Here is a 16,675-nt window from a genome sequence, read left to right on the forward strand (position 1 = left end):
GTGAATCAAAGCCTGACATCTTTAGGGCCTGCATCACAATGCACTGCAGTACAAGCAGGAGTCCTGCTTTCTGCGGATTCTGTGGTGCACATTAAACGAGTTAGCATTCAGATGCCATTTCAATCACCCCACATTTATTTGCCCGCTGATTTCTGGAGAAGAAGAGGGTTTTGCCGTCAACATCGTTTGCCTTGCGTTATGTTATCTATAAAGCAATAAAGGTGGGATAAAAATCTAATAGATAAAAATCAGTGCCTAGGTCAGGGGTGTCAAACTCAAGGCCCTGGCGGGGGGGGAGGGCAGATCCAGTCCATGGGGTGTTTAGATCTGGCCCACAGGGCCGACCTGGAAACAGCAAAGGACCAGCGGAGGCCTGCAGTGCCTCTTGCTGCAAAAACGGAGCTCGCTGGTCAGAGGGTTGCAGGAAGCCACCGGACCCGAAAATGGACTTCATGAGGGCGACAGGCGTCCCTCCTGAGTTCAGTCTTCACTGGCAGAGGTTGCAGGAAGCCATTGGACCCGAAAACGGACCTAGTGAGGGCTAAGGTGTCCCTTCCAAGCTCAGTCTTCGCTGGTAGAGGGTTGCAGGAAGCCATCGGACCCAAAAACAGACCTAGTGAGGGCCACAGGTGTCCCTCCCGAGCTCAGTCTTCACTGGCAGAGGTTGCAGGAAACCATTGTACCTGAAAACGGACCTCGTGAGGACTACAGACATCCTTCCCGAGCTCAGTCTTTGCTGGCAGAGGTTGCAGAAAGCCATCGCAGCCGAAAACAGACCTCGTGAGGGCCACAGGCATCCTTCCCGAGCTCAGTCTTTGCTGACAGAGGTTGCAGGAAGCCATCGCAGCCGAAAACAGACCTCGTGAGGGCCACAGGCATCCTTCCCGAGCTCAGTCTTTGCTGGCAGAGGTTGCAGGAAGCCATCGCAGCTGAAAACAGACCTCAGGAGCCAGTTTTCCTGGCAGAGTACTCGGGCCACTGCAGGTGCCCCCGACAAGAGTGACGTTGAGCTGGCCACACCCATCCCGCCCCCTTGAGGTCAAACACAACCCTGATGCGGCCCTCAATGAAATCGAGTTTGACACCTCTGGCATAGGTCTTTCAATCTGTTGCTTTAGTGCAGGGATGTCCAAACTTGGCAACTTTAAGACTTGTGGACTTCAACTCCCAGTATTCCTCAGACAGCAAAGCAAAGCTGGCTGAGGAATTCTGGGAGTTGAGGTCCACCAGTATTAAAATTGCCAAAGTTGGACACCCCTGAATGGTTTTTAGCTACTTCACTAAAGTTCAATTTGAGTCTTTTTGGATCCCTTCTGTCTCCCAGAACTAGTTCCAGAAATTTCCCTACATGTTCACATTTCTACTAGCCCGTATAAATACAAATCCTTGTTATCCAACTCTTGTTTTAAAAAGCATGATCTCTGCAATTAAGTTATTCATATGAGTATTACAAGTAGTCCTCGACTTACAACCGCAATTGAGCCCAAAATTTTTCTTGGTAAGAAAGACAGTTGTTTAAGACTGGGGTCTCCAGCCTTGGTCCCTTTAAGAGTTGTGGACTTCAGCTCCCAGAGTCCCTCAGCCAGCAAAGTCCACAAGTCTTAAAGGGACCAAGGTTGAGACCCTAATTTAAGTGACTTTTGCCCCATTTTACAATCTTCCTTGCCGCCATTAAGTGAGTCACTGCAGTTATTAAGTAACACAGTTGTGACGTGAATCTAACTTCCCCATTGATTTTGCTTGTCAGAAGGTCGCAAAAGGGGATCCGTCATAAATATGAGACAGTTGAATTTTGTCCACGCGGCCATAGGGATGTTGCAACGGTTGTAAGTGTGAAAAATGGCCATGAGTTACTTTTTTCAGTGCCGTGGTAACTTCAAACGGTCACTAAATGAACTGTTGTAACTCGAAGACTACCTGTAATGCCAAATCATAATCTGGTTTGTTCGGGGTTTACTGTGAATCGGGAGACTAATCCTGGTTCAAAAAAAAACAAAACACAGCTAAAACAAGGCTTGTGGTCCCTAATGGAATTAATAAAAAGGAGCTTAAAATGAACTGATGGTCAATTTGGAGATTTCCCCCTCGTCTCATCCATTTTGATGTTTCCTCTTGCTGTCATCCTTTCTGAAACCAGCTTCTAAGGAGGGGGGGCGGAATCTTAAGTCTTATAAGAACTACATAATCCATGTGCTTGCAGAATGAACCCCTGACTCATTTAAGCCCATCAGTCAGTCACACTGATCTCAAGGACAAAGCCATTGACCTCCATGACCTTTCTGAATCAGTCTACAGGTAACGAGAGCAATAGCCCTCTCCAAGCGGTTTACCTAGTGAGGGCCACAGGTGTCCCTCCCGAGCTCAGTCTTCACTGGCAGAGGTTGCAGGAAACCATTGTACCTGAAAACGGACCTCGTGAGGACTACAGACATCCTTCCCGAGCTCAGTCTTTGCTGGCAGAGGTTGCAGAAAGCCATCGCAGCCGAAAACAGACCTCGTGAGGGCCACAGGCATCCTTCCCGAGCTCAGTCTTTGCTGACAGAGGTTGCAGGAAGCCATCGCAGCCGAAAACAGACCTCGTGAGGGCCACAGGCATCCTTCCCGAGCTCAGTCTTTGCTGGCAGAGGTTGCAGGAAGCCATCGCAGCTGAAAACAGACCTCAGGAGCCAGTTTTCCTGGCAGAGTACTCGGGCCACTGCAGGTGCCCCCGACAAGAGTGACGTTGAGCTGGCCACACCCATCCCGCCCCCTTGAGGTCAAACACAACCCTGATGCGGCCCTCAATGAAATCGAGTTTGACACCTCTGGCATAGGTCTTTCAATCTGTTGCTTTAGTGCAGGGATGTCCAAACTTGGCAACTTTAAGACTTGTGGACTTCAACTCCCAGTATTCCTCAGACAGCAAAGCAAAGCTGGCTGAGGAATTCTGGGAGTTGAGGTCCACCAGTATTAAAATTGCCAAAGTTGGACACCCCTGAATGGTTTTTAGCTACTTCACTAAAGTTCAATTTGAGTCTTTTTGGATCCCTTCTGTCTCCCAGAACTAGTTCCAGAAATTTCCCTACATGTTCACATTTCTACTAGCCCGTATAAATACAAATCCTTGTTATCCAACTCTTGTTTTAAAAAGCATGATCTCTGCAATTAAGTTATTCATATGAGTATTACAAGTAGTCCTCGACTTACAACCGCAATTGAGCCCAAAATTTTTCTTGGTAAGAAAGACAGTTGTTTAAGACTGGGGTCTCCAGCCTTGGTCCCTTTAAGACTTGTGGACTTCAGCTCCCAGAGTCCCTCAGCCAGCAAAGTCCACAAGTCTTAAAGGGACCAAGGTTGGAGACCCCTGGTTTAAGTGACTTTTGCCCCATTTTACAATCTTCCTTGCCGCCATTAAGTGAGTCACTGCAGTTATTAAGTAACACAGTTGTGACGTGAATCTAACTTCCCCATTGATTTTGCTTGTCAGAAGGTCGCAAAAGGGGATCCGTCATAAATATGAGACAGTTGAATTTTGTCCACGCGGCCATAGGGATGTTGCAACGGTTGTAAGTGTGAAAAATGGCCATGAGTTACTTTTTTCAGTGCCGTGGTAACTTCAAACGGTCACTAAATGAACTGTTGTAACTCGAAGACTACCTGTAATGCCAAATCATAATCTGGTTTGTTCGGGGTTTACTGTGAATCGGGAGACTAATCCTGGTTCAAAAAAAAACAAAACACAGCTAAAACAAGGCTTGTGGTCCCTAATGGAATTAATAAAAAGGAGCTTAAAATGAACTGATGGTCAATTTGGAGATTTCCCCCTCGTCTCATCCATTTTGATGTTTCCTCTTGCTGTCATCCTTTCTGAAACCAGCTTCTAAGGAGGGGGGGCGGAATCTTAAGTCTTATAAGAACTACATAATCCATGTGCTTGCAGAATGAACCCCTGACTCATTTAAGCCCATCAGTCAGTCACACTGATCTCAAGGACAAAGCCATTGACCTCCATGACCTTTCTGAATCAGTCTACAGGTAACGAGAGCAATAGCCCTCTCCAAGCGGTTTACATAGTCAGCCTCTCGCCCCCAACAATCTGGGTCCTCATTTTACCCACCTTGGAAGGATGAAAGGATGAGCCAACCTTGACCCGGTGAGACTCGAACTGCTGAAATGCTGGCAGCTGACAGTCAGCAGAAGTAGCCTGCAGTACTGCATTCTAACCACTGTGCCACCACAGCTCTACCTGTGCCACCATGACTCAGGTAGCCTTTGCCTTACAACCATAATTGGGATCGGAACTTGCATTAGCAGTAACAATTAAGACTTATATACCGTTTCACAGTGCTTTACAGACCTCTCTAAGCAGTTTATAGAGTCAGCCTATTGTCCCCAATGATCCGGCTGCTCATTTTACTGACCTCGGAAGGATGGAAGGCTGAGTCAACCTTGAGCCCATCAGGATTGAACTCCTGGCAGTGGGCAGAGTTAGCCTGCAATACTGCATTCTAACCTCTGCACCACCAGAGTTCCTTAAGCAATGCGGTCATTAAGCAAGTTTGTGCCTAATTTTACAACCTTTTTTTTTTTTTTGCTGGGGTTGTTAAGTGAATTGCAGAGTCATGAAGAAAATCCTTGACTTTGTTTCTTGGAATCCCCCTGAGAAAGTCACAAATGGAAGTTACATGACCCTGGAATGCTGCTGCATAAAAAATACATGCTGGCTGCCCAGCACCCAAATTTTGAACATGTGGATGTGGGGATGCTGCCATGGTCATAAGGGTGAGGACTGGTCATAGGTTACTTCTTCATTTAACCCTTGTTAAATGACTAGTTGTAAGTCGAGGACTAGTTGTATTCCATTTTATTTAAACTAACCAAACTATTGTTTTTCCACGAAAATAAGACCGGGTCTTATATTAATTTTTACTCCAAAAGATGCATTAGGGCTTATTTTCTGATTAGGTCTTATTTTGGGGGAAATACAGTACTAAATGCACCCATCTGGCTGACAATCTTAACTGGGGCTTATTTTGGGGTAGGGCTTATATTTCGAGCATCTTGAAATATCATGCTAGGCCTTATTTTCCGGTTGGGTCTTATTTTTGGGGAAACGGTAGTAGTCAGCATCACAAAGGTGCCTTGGAAAGATTAACTCAGCTTCACTTTCCCACTGAATAATAAACACAATGAAAATCTCTGCGCTGTTAAATCAAAGCAAGCCTTGCTGAGAGCAAAGAGCCTCATTCATATCTGAGGGTTACTGTGAGCTTAAAAAATGCTCCAGATTAATAGATAAAAACAAGTGTGTACAGTAGGGGGCCCCAAACCTCCGGGTCGCGGCCCATTACTGGGGCACAGCCTGTTTGTTTGAAACCGGGCTGTAGCAGAGATGGGCAAGCATGTGAAGTGTGTGTGTGTGTGTGTGTGTGTGTGTGTGTGTGTGTGTGTGTGTGAAGCTCCACTCGCAGTGGGTAAGCACATGGGTGAAACTCCACTCACACGAGTGTTTAGTCTCGCACATGGTGCTCTATGCGTGCATTTGTGCCTGCCACTGTCTCTCTCTCTCACACATACACTCATACACCACGCCGGGCTGCCAAGCTTGAAACCGCTAGTGTATAGGCCTCATTGAGTCTTATTTTGTATCAGCACAATGGTTTCTTTCTTTCTTTCTTTCTTTCTTTCTTTCTTTCTTTCTTTCTTTCTTTCTTTCTTTCTTTCTTTCTCTCTCTTTTCTTTCTTTCTTTCCTTCCTTCTTTCTTTCCTTCTTTCCTTCCTTCCTCCCGCCCTTCTTCCTTCCTTTTATATCTCACCTTTAATTATCTTGACAAATAATTCAAGGCAGCAAACATACTGAACACACCTTCCTCCTCCTATTTTTATACATGTTGCCAATCTACATATATCCATATTGCCAGCCATGTATTGTACTTGCACGCATTGCCAACCGCTGATCCTCAGGCGAGCCATAGCGCAATCTTTACCAACTTGATATCCTGCAGAGGCGATGGGAATCTCATTCTGCAGGATTTTCATACTTCAGATTATTTGTTTTGGCTGGAGGATTTCATAGTAGGCAAAAGGAAAGGCATCATCTAACTTTCCAATCTGTATTTTGGTTGCCCTACTGACTGCAGTAGGAAGTCACAAGATTAAATATCTCCTCTTGGTGCACCCGGTACTTTTCTATGACTGGATCCACACGTTCAGTTAAATCATAACTATAAACCATAATTTATTAACTGAATCACAATAGGTTGGGCCTGCTGACCTCAATAATCTTTTGAGGTGTATAAACATGACTTGTGAACAAGTCATTAAGGGGCGTGCATAAGAGCACCAGCGTGCCTACTGTCCCTGTCCTAATGTTCCCTTTAATTGTATTCATTTTATGTATTCAATTTATGCTTATACTTATATATATTATCGAGTATACAAATAAATAAATAAATGAAAATAAACAAACAGAATCTGAGCTAACACATTGCAATGAGATGTAAAGGGTTTGTAAGAGTTAAAATGTATTGTGCAAAGCCAAAACTGTCCATTAACTTTCCAAAACCATTGTTCGTAGTTTCCATATTGTAAGAACCTCATCATCATCATCATCATCATCATCATCATCATCATCATCATTTGGGCCATTGTCTATCCACTGCAGGATGAAGGCCTCTTCTGCATGTTCCCAAACAATATGGTCTTGAGCAGGGGTCTCCAACCTTGGCAACTTTAAGCCTGGCGAACTTCAACTCCCAGAATTCCCCAGTCAGCAAAGCTGGCTGGGGAATTCTGAGAGTTGAAGTCCGCCAGGCTTAAAGTTGCCAAGGTTGGAGACCCCCTGGCCTTGAGAGTACCTAATCGATTATGGCTTAATCAATAATGATCTAAGACAGGGATGTCAAACTCGATTGAGGGCCGCATCAGGGTTGTGTTTGACCTCAGGGGCGGGGGCGGAGGTGGATGAGGCCAGGATGGGCATGGCCAGCTCGACATCACTAACGCTGCGACGGCCTCCTGCAGCCCCCTGCCAGAGAAAACGGACCTCGCACACTGCTCCCACCATTTTCTCTAGCAGAGGGCTGCAGGAGACTGTTGTGGCCAAAAATGGAGCTGGGGTGGGGGGGAGCTGGTGTTTCGCTAGCAGAGGCACTGCAGGCCGGTCCTTCACTGTTTCCAGAGCAGCCCGCGGGCCAGATCTAAGCACCCCGCGGGCCTTGAGTTTGACACTCCTGATCTATGACAAAGCAGACCCAAGAGTAATCTTCCTTGCAGTCACGAGCCAGCTCCATTGAATGCAATAAGGCTTACTTCTGAGTAGTCACAGAGGGCTGTGTCTTCCCTCTGAAATTTAACTTCCTATTCTTTTTCCTAGCAATCTGCTTATTTCCAGGAACTACAACCCGTCGTTGGCTATAAATATGCGCTCATTTTTCAATGGAAGAGCAAGGATGCGTCACCGTGTAGCTGAGTTGTTACTTGTCTCTCATCATGCTATGATCAAAACAAGGCATCGGTCCAACCTCCCTCCCTACGAACTTCCAAAATTCTCTCTGCCTTAGCTTCCTTAGTTGTGCATCCCCCACGTCCCCAGTGCTAAATTTAGAGAACTGTGCAATACACAGGCACAGGCATATTGTGGGACACAGACATCAAAGTTGGCAAAGAAAGCCAAAACAAGTCCATTAATCCATTCTCGAAGAAAAGAAAGCTAAAGATGCAACCCACAGCAGTGGAAGGAAATGCACCAGCCAAGCCAAAACAAGATTTAACGTTGCTGTCTGTGTGGTTTAGTTTCTGATCTTGATAATTGGATCTTGTTTTGATTTCCCGCCATTCCTCTCAGCTCTTCTCCTGGGCGGCAGACAAGCAGAGAGGCACCAGCTCAAATTAAAAGGAAGCAATCTAATGAGAACCTATTAATGTTGATTATCCTAAAATTGTTACAGGATCAGTGGGGTGGGGGTGGGGGGGGTTGGAGCAACGTAGCAGTTGCTTTTTTGGAGCAACTTAACTTTCCACAGCCTGAAGTCCCTGAAATAATTATATTATTATCTAAAAGGCAAGCCATAAGGACATTACGTTTAAATGTTAATTGATCACATTTCTGGAAGATCCTAGTCTGACAATTCTATTCTCCATGATTATAGTACTAGACGTCAGTCACCAAGATTGGAATCCCCAAGCTGCTTCTATGTAAGACCAGATCAAATTTTATTATTATTAAGCATCTTCAAGTTTATATTGACTCTGAGCAACCTCCCACAATATTTTTTTCCCCAGAATGATCTATCGGTTAACCTGGTCAACTTGGCATCTCTTCAAAATGGCTTGAAATTCTGGGAACTGAATTCCAAGATACCTGGGCAACACCTGTCTGGATAAGGCCATTACATCAGAATTTATCATTTGGGCCAGGGAGAAAAGTGACCAGTCGGAAATTATTTACTAGCCTTTTACCAAAAACATACCTAATCAAGCTAAAAACTCAGCCGCTGTGTGCATCCCCAAGTTTTAAGTTTTATTGGGGTTCAAAGAAATCGGTTTTTAGCCTCTTGGATTATGATAGGAAGACCCAAAGCATAGGAGGTTCAGCATATTGTGCAAGCTCATAAAATAGTTCAATTCAGTAACTAGAATCAGTCAATTGTGTTCATACAACTAATAGATCTATCCAGTGGTGAAATCCAATTTTTTTTACTACCGGTTCTGTGGGCGTGGCTTGGTGGGCGTGGTGTGGCTTGGTGGGAGTGGCAGGGGAAGGATACTGCAAAATCCCCATTCCTTCCCCACTCCTGGGAGAAGGATATTGCAAAATCTCCATTTCCACCTGACTATGGGGCCAGCCAGAGGTGGTATTTGCTGGTTCTCCGAACTACACAAAATTTCCTCTACCGGTTCTCCAGAACCTGCTGGATTTCACCCCCGGATCTATCCATTCCTCGTTTCAATAGAAACTTAAATCTGAGTATCCTTCTTCACCACTTCCTCACATTGTTTCTTTCTGCCCAAGCCTATTTGCTTTTCCTGAAATGAGATTACTGCAGCCAACACTTATCTAGGAATGATGGCCAAAAAGTCTGAAAAACAAGAGCTGTGGGTCAGCTGACTTAAAAAGTTTCAAAGCGTACAAGTGACTTAGTGACAAGAGATTCAGGTTTGTTTTAGCTTCTGCTTTCAACCCTAACAAAAGAGGCAGCTAAAACAGGCATGGAACTTTTTTTTTTGAGGGGGGGGGCATAATTTTATTGCGCCTGACTTAGGTCAAATCAGGCAGGGAGCCCAGCATACATTCACATAAACATGTAGACCAACTATTGAATTAACCCATCTTTTGGGTTTATAAAACACAATTGTAGCCTATGACTATCATTAAGTGTTGTAAGTATTGTACCTTGATGAATGTATCTTTTCTTTTATGTACACTGAGAGCATATGCACCAAGACAAATTCCTTGTGTGTCCAATCACACTTGGCCAATAAAAAATTCTATTCTATTCTATGCCAAGCAAATAGGCAGGGTTACACAATGCAAGAAGCCGCTAAAGAGCCCACCGCAATTTAAAACGAAGACCTAACAACAGCCACCTTTGACTGAGCCAGACACACAGTTGTGAGAAACCGACCAGCGGGGAAACAAGTGGTCAGAGTCCTACACCCCTCTTAAAACCCCATCTAAGACAAAGAGAGATAAGATTTTTCCCCCCCCACACCACACACCATATATCCGATCTGGATTCCTGGGACTAAAAGCAGCCCCTTCCTTCTGGGAATTCTTTGCTTGCTTCCAGGACGCTAATTCTAGAGAAGAGGCAGCAGCCGGGTTCTCCTTTTCTCATCGCGTTTTGATACTGGGAAAATCCCGAATTGGAGCAGGGCAGAGAACGGATCGGCAGGTTCGCCTTGAAAAGAAATCACTTTTGGTAACGTAGCCGGGTGTGTGTGTGTGTGTCCCGGTCGCTTACCGCGCAATCCCATTTGCAGCCTCAAGTAGCGTTAAACCTCAGCCCCGCAAGTTGATGAAGAATGCATGCCTTCCTAAGCCTACTTTAAATAACCCGGCATGGGAGGGCGAAAAAAATCTAATTACCATGGCGCTGTCTGATCTTGGTTGTTTTGGCAGACGTTTTCGTCACCCAACTAGGTAACAGCATCAGTGCTCCCAGAGAGACCCTATTGAAAATACTATACTTTATAGTATTTATAATATAGTTAATTTATAATACCCAGCTCTGTACACACCACCTCCTGTCACCATCTCTCGACACACACACACACAATCTTCCCACTCGGAAAGCCGCTGGTAAGAAGCATCCCCCAGACTCCGAAAGGAGGTGGCTCAGACGCTGAGCTTGTCATCACAAAGGTCGGCCGTTCAGGGGTTGGAATCCCTAGTATAGGTCTGTGTGAGCAGGGGGGTGGACTAGATGACCTCCAAGGTCCTTTCCAACTGTTACTACATTATTAGTATTTACTTTATTCATTAAATATGAAACTCAATCAACTGAACATTGGAAAATGCATCACAAATACCATTGTTATTATTATTTACTTGATCCATCAAACATCAAACTCTGTCAACTGAAAATTCAAAAATGCATCACAAATACCATTATTATTATTTACTTTATTCATTAAATGTGAAACTCAGTCAATTGAACATTAAAAAAAAAAGGCATTACAACTACCATTATTATTATTATTTACTTTATTCATTAAACATGAAATGCAAATCAACTGAATATTCAAAAAGACCACAAATACCCCTGACTGGTGCTAATGGTTGATACCGGTTGCTGCCAAAGTCCTAGTACCTTCTTAAGATATAGGATGTTCCAAGTAGCGCAGGTTTTTTTGCAGTTCTGCTGGTGTTATTGCAGGGAGCTGCAATTTGTTGATGTATCTTGGACACATCATCATCATCATCATCATCATCATCATCATCATCATCATCATCATCATCATCATATTATTATTATTATTATTATTATTATTATTATTATTTTAGTATTATGTTGTTATTATTATTTACACAAAATGACAATATACACAGCAAACGAGATAACTATGCTGGATTTGGTATCAAAGATCTATTGTTATTGTTATTGTTACTGTTATACCTTTTAATAGCAGCGCCTCAAAGGTCCCGCGATGATCTTTGGGGCTTTACCGCGGGCGCTGGCGAACTGTAAGGGCAGCGGTTCCGAATCCGTCGTCCCTCCGCGCAACCCTTCGACAGCACCCGCAGGTGAGAGCGATTGGCTTTTGCTCGTAAAATCTTCCCAGTCCGGGACAGGTGAGCAAGAGATCCGTTTGCCGGGAGCCACGGGAAAGACAACCGGGAGTCCCTGAAGCTCTGCCCCCCACGTCCCCTCCTGGGAAGGAAGAGAATCCGGATCGGCGGAGGGAAAGGCCTTTTTGCTGAAGGACTTCGCCTCCCACCGACCTGCTTGGGCGCATCCAATAAAGAAGGCGACGCCGAGTCCTACAAGCGCAACCCGGGGGGTCTTTCGCTCAAGTCCAAGCCGACGCCGCGCACCTGGGCTCCGGGAGAGCGCAGAGGAGCAATCAGCAGCCCTCTAGAGCTGCGGAACGGCTTGGATGCTCGCTTGCGCTCACCCTAATCTTCCGTTCGCTTCCCAGGCAGGCGAGCGGCAGCAGCAACAGAACCGCCCCTCTCCCCGACCTCCTCTCGAATGAGCTCCCGAGACCGTGTCTGGCCAAGCACTAAGTAAGCGTCGACGCCCCCTCACCTTGACCCCGCCTCTCCAGGATTCTCCACCAATCCCGGCCCTGGAATGGGCCACTTTAGGAGGGGGCGGGGCCGGAGCAGGAGAAGTTAAAGCGGGCGCGGGGAGGGGGGGCGTGATGCGAGTTGCTTGCCTGGATCTTGGCTTGTCCCTTTGAATGGGGAAGGTCGTAGAAGCGGGTTGGGGCTCGGTGGGTGGAATGGAATGAAGTCGGAGTCCAGAGTAAAAGTGTTAGTGTCTTTTTTTTAAGACGGGGTGGTGGTGGTGGCGGTCTGCGTTTCTTATTGTCCCCTCCTTGCACTTTGTGTCGCCAAATCTTGGCTAAAAGAGTAACAGAGTTGGAAGGGACCTTGGAGGTCTTCTAGTCCAGGGGTCTCCAACCTTGGCAACTTTTTAAGACTTGTGGACTTCAACTCCCGGAATTCCCCAGCCAGCTTTGCTGAATACAACAAAATACCTTATGCCATCAGAGTTGAAATCCTGGGTTTAGAAAACTTAGAACTCCCCTTGGACAGGACCTGTGTTTAACTCATAGAATCATCTGTTGCAATGTCCTTCCTGTCGAAGACTACTTCAGCTTCAATTGCAACAATACACGAGTGCACAATAGATTTAAACTTAATGTTAACCGCTCCAATCTTGATTGCAGAAAATATGACTTCAGTAACAGAGTTGTTAATATTTGGAACACACTATCTGACTCTGTGGTCTCTTCCCAAAATCCCCAAAGCTTTAACCAAAAACTGTCTACTATTGACCTCACCCCATTCCTAAGAGGTCTGTAAGGGGCGTGCATAAGAGCACAAGCGTGCCTACGGTTCCTGTCCTATTGTTTCCATTCATTATATCCAATTAATATAGTTATTACATACTTATGCTTATATATATGCTTATATATTGTATAGTTATTTAATGCTTATGCTTATAGATACTGTTGTGACAAAATTAAATAAATAAATAAATAAATAAATAAATAAATAAATAAAATAAATAAAATCCCAAATGGTGGTTCTTAAAAAACTTCCAGTGTTCGAGCATCCACGACTGTTCCACTGATTGATTGTTCTAAATGTCAGGAAATTCCTCCTTATTTCTAGGTTGATTAGATTTAATCTCTCCTTGATTAGTTTCCACCCATTGCTTCTTGTCCTGCCCTCGGGTGCTTTGGAGAATAGCTTGACTCCCTCTTCTTTGGGGCAGCCCCTGAGATACTGGAACACTGCTATCATGTCTCCCAGAGGTGGGTTTCAGCAGGTTCTGACCAGTTCTGGAGAACCAGTAGTGGAAATTTTGAGTAGTTCGGAGAACCAGTAGTAAAAATTCTGACTGGCCCCGCCCCCATCTATTCTCTGCCTCCTGAGTCCCAGCTGATCGGGAGGAAATGGGGATTTTGCAGTAACCTTCCCCTGGATTGGGGAGGGAATGGAGATTTTACATTATCTGCCTGCCCTGCCATGCCCACCAAGCCACGCCCACCAAGTCATGTCACACCCACCAAGCCACACCCACAGAACCGGTAGTAAAAAAATTTGAAATCCACCACAAATGTCTCTCCTAGTCCTTCTTTTCATTAAATTAGACATACCCAGTTCTTTATATGTTGTACCCTCCAGTCCCCTAACCATCATTGCTGGTCTTCTTTGTACTCTTTCTAGAGTCTCAATATCTTTTTTTACATCGAGACCAAATTTGAATGCCGTATCATTCCAAGTGTGGTCTTAACCAAGGCGTGATAGAGTGACATTAACACTTGGCGTGCAATTGGGTTTTCCTCCCGTGTTCCTTCTTGAGTCAACATGTTGATACCATGTGGGAGAGATGCCTAGTTCTAAAAAACAAGAAATATGCTGGTACTTGAAACCCCTCCAGTGTGCTGATTATCCTGATGTTGTGCCCAGAAGTTGAGCAATTTGGTTTTTAATGGGAATCATTACCAGCTATTTAAGCAAAAAGGTCATTGAATCATTCCTTCTAGTGGGAATTGCCCAAAACCCTGGCGTGATGTGGATTTATTCAGAACTGTCAACAGGCTAGAGAGAGGGAGAGGCATTTCTTAGGAATTGTAACTGGGAAGGAGAGAAAAATTATATTCTCAGTGGAACTGTTGGAGCGGAATCATATAGTAGGTGATCAATGTATACATAGATTGTTAGTTGTGGTTGCGTCACCAGCTGAAGCAATAACCCATAATGGCTTCCGAGCGTTACACTTGCAAACACACTAGCTAAAGGTAGCTAGCTACTCTGCAGGTTGGGATTACATCACAACATTTCCAGTCCAAAATATGATTTACTAAATTGGGTTCATTCAATGAACCACAGACAATTGGGCCATTAAATGAACATGTTGTACTCATTTAGCCACTGTAATATGGGAAACATCATTTATACTTCTTGCTAAACCAGACAATGATCGTTTATTTAGTAAACTGGTTAAAAAAACAAGACTTTAGTGTGTTGGGAGAATAAAGCCATCATATTTTATGGGCATTCGCTGTTGAAAATGATGTGTGTCCACATTGCTTTCAATCTTAACATTTAAAGTTTGTTCAGTTTCTGGTTTAACACTGTTTGCAATACTTGTTAACATAGAATAGAATAGAATAGAATAGAATAGAATAGAATAGAATAGAATAGAATAGAATAGAATAGAATAGAACAGGGTAGGGTAGGGTAGGAGAATGGAATGGAATAGAATAGAATAGAAATAGAATAGAATAGAATAGAATAGAATAGAATAGAATAGAATTTTTTATTGGCCAAGTATAATTGGACATATAAGGAATTTGTCTCGGTGCATATGCTCTCAGTGTACATAAAAGATAAGTTCATTAATTAATAATTAATACATACAAGGGCTCCTCCACTTATGTCTATTCATTTAAAGATGAACAGATTAATAGAGTTGGAAGGGACTTTGTAAGTCCAACTCCCACCACCCAGCCCAAGCAGGAGCCCCTACACCATTTCTGACAGGTGGCAGTCCAGTCTCTTCTTGAAAACCTCTAGTAATGAAGCTCCCACAACTTCTGAAGGCAACTTCTGTTCCATTGGTTGATTGCTCTCTCATTGTCAGAAAATTCCTATTTCTAGGTTGACCATCAGTTTCCACCCATTATTCCTTGTCTGGCCTTCAGGTGCTTTGGAAAATAACTTGACCCCCCCCCCTCCTCTCTATGACAGCCGCTCAAGTATTGGAAGATGGCTATCATGTCTCCCCTGGTCCTTCTCTTCACTATCTAGCCATGCCCAGTTCCTGCAAATTTTCTTCGTATGTTTTAGCCTCCAGTCCCCTAATACTCTTGGTTGCTCTTCTCTGCACTTTTTCTAGAGTCTCTACCTCTTTTTTATAGTGTGGTGACCAAAACTGGATGCAGAATTCTTGGTATGGTCTTACTAAGGCCAAGGTTGGAGACCCCTGATTTAAATAGCTCCGGAAAAATAAAAGACAGAATAAAGACCCAGAGGTGGGTTTCAGCAGGTTCTGACCAGTTCTGGAGAACCAGTAGCGGAAATTTTGAGTAGTTCGGAGAACCGGTAGTAAAAATTCTGACAGGCCCCGCCCCCATCTAGTCTCTGCCTCCCAAGTCCCAGCTGATCGGGAGGAAATGGGGCTTTTGCAGTAACCTTCCCCTGGAGTGGGGTGGGAATGGAGATTTTACAGTATTCTTCCCCTGCCATGCTCACCAAGCCACGCCTACCAAGCCATGCCACCCCCACCAAGCCGCACCCACAGAACGGGTAGTAAAAAAAATGGAACCCACCACAGATAAAGACCCATCTGTGCATTCCATAGAGTGAAATGTTTGAGGAAGCTGCTGAAAGTTTCAGTTTCTTGCGGTCTCTTTGTAAGAACGTCTTTGGTTCATTCAAACACCAAGATGAGCAAATGTGATGTGGGGAATGTTTAGCCTTGGATCGGATCCCCAAAGGGAGCAAGCAGCTGCTTTTTGTTTTGGTACCTCCTGGCTTTCTCGGGTTTCAAAACAGAGAGACAGTTTAGTCTAGCGGTTAAAGCACCACATTAGTGAGTCTGTGAGTTCCAGTCCCGCCTTAGGCATGAAAGCCAGATGACTTTGAGCTAGTCACCAGGTCACTGTGAATTCTAGTTCTGCCTTAGGCATGAAAGCTGGCTGGGTAAGTTTGGGCCGATGACCAGGAGAAAAGGTGAGTTCTAGTCCCATTTTATGCAGGAAAGCTGGCTCGATAAGTTTGGGCCAATTGCCAGGAGACTGTGAGTTCTAATCCCGCCTTAGGCATGAAAGCCAGCTCGATGACTTTGGGCCAATGACTCTCTCTCTCTCTCTCTCTCTCCAGGTGAACCCACCTCACAGGGTTGTTGTCATAGGGAAAACAGGAAGAAGGAGTATTAGTTATACTCAGTGCCTTGAGTTATTTATAAAAATAATAAAGGCAGGAAATAAACAAAGAAGCAAACAAATGATGTAATCATGCCCTTTCCTGGCCGTTCTTCCAGATTCAGCAAGAGTAATGGATGAAGTTCCAGATGTAGTAAAGATGGCGCTGAAGTGAAGAAACTCAAAAGGAGCTCTGGTAAAGATACTCAGACCTAAAGGATGAGTTTGGAAATAATCTCTCAATCTCTCTCTCTCTCTGTGTGTGTGTATACAGGAACTAGTAAATATTTGGCTCCCTCTCTGAGGAAGGTGGCAATGCAGAAATGTGAAAAGTAAATAAATTTGCCGTGACTCATTTTAACACACAAAGAAGAACTTCGTTTGGAATCGGCCTCTACAACACAGTTTTCTTTTTACAGTGACTAAAGTCAAGATTCTTGTTCTTTTTTTTTTCCCCTCTCTCTCTCTTTCTCTCTCTTTCTCTTGCGTTTTTGGCCTTGAAATCAATGGCCCAGTGAATAGGTTGCCTGGGAGAAACGCTAATAAAGAGTAATAAACTCTAATAAAATGACTCTTTTGGATTATATTT

At 44.4% G+C, this 16,675-nt stretch overlaps 1 protein-coding gene across 2 annotated transcripts in view; it reads right to left on the reverse strand.

Annotated features, from left to right (window-relative positions):
- Window positions 1-11,659, reverse strand: part of RASGEF1B (RasGEF domain family member 1B) — a 63,782-nt gene extending 52,123 nt beyond the window's left edge. The window contains exon 1 of one of the 2 annotated variants that reach the window (XM_058192945.1): window positions 11,100-11,659. Coding sequence is in view for 1 of the 2 variants with exons in the window: in XM_058192943.1 (XP_058048926.1) it covers window positions 9,700-9,702 (3 nt within the window). In the remaining variant the exon portion in view is untranslated. Of the gene's footprint in view, window positions 1-9,699; window positions 9,829-11,099 lie in introns of those variants that run through there. The other variant, XM_058192943.1, reaches the window with a different exon arrangement.
- Between the last annotated feature and the right edge of the window lie 5,016 nt (window positions 11,660-16,675).

Source organism: Ahaetulla prasina, chromosome 8 (assembly GCF_028640845.1).
Source record: "Ahaetulla prasina isolate Xishuangbanna chromosome 8, ASM2864084v1, whole genome shotgun sequence".
NCBI classification, from domain to species: domain Eukaryota; kingdom Metazoa; phylum Chordata; class Lepidosauria; order Squamata; family Colubridae; genus Ahaetulla; species Ahaetulla prasina.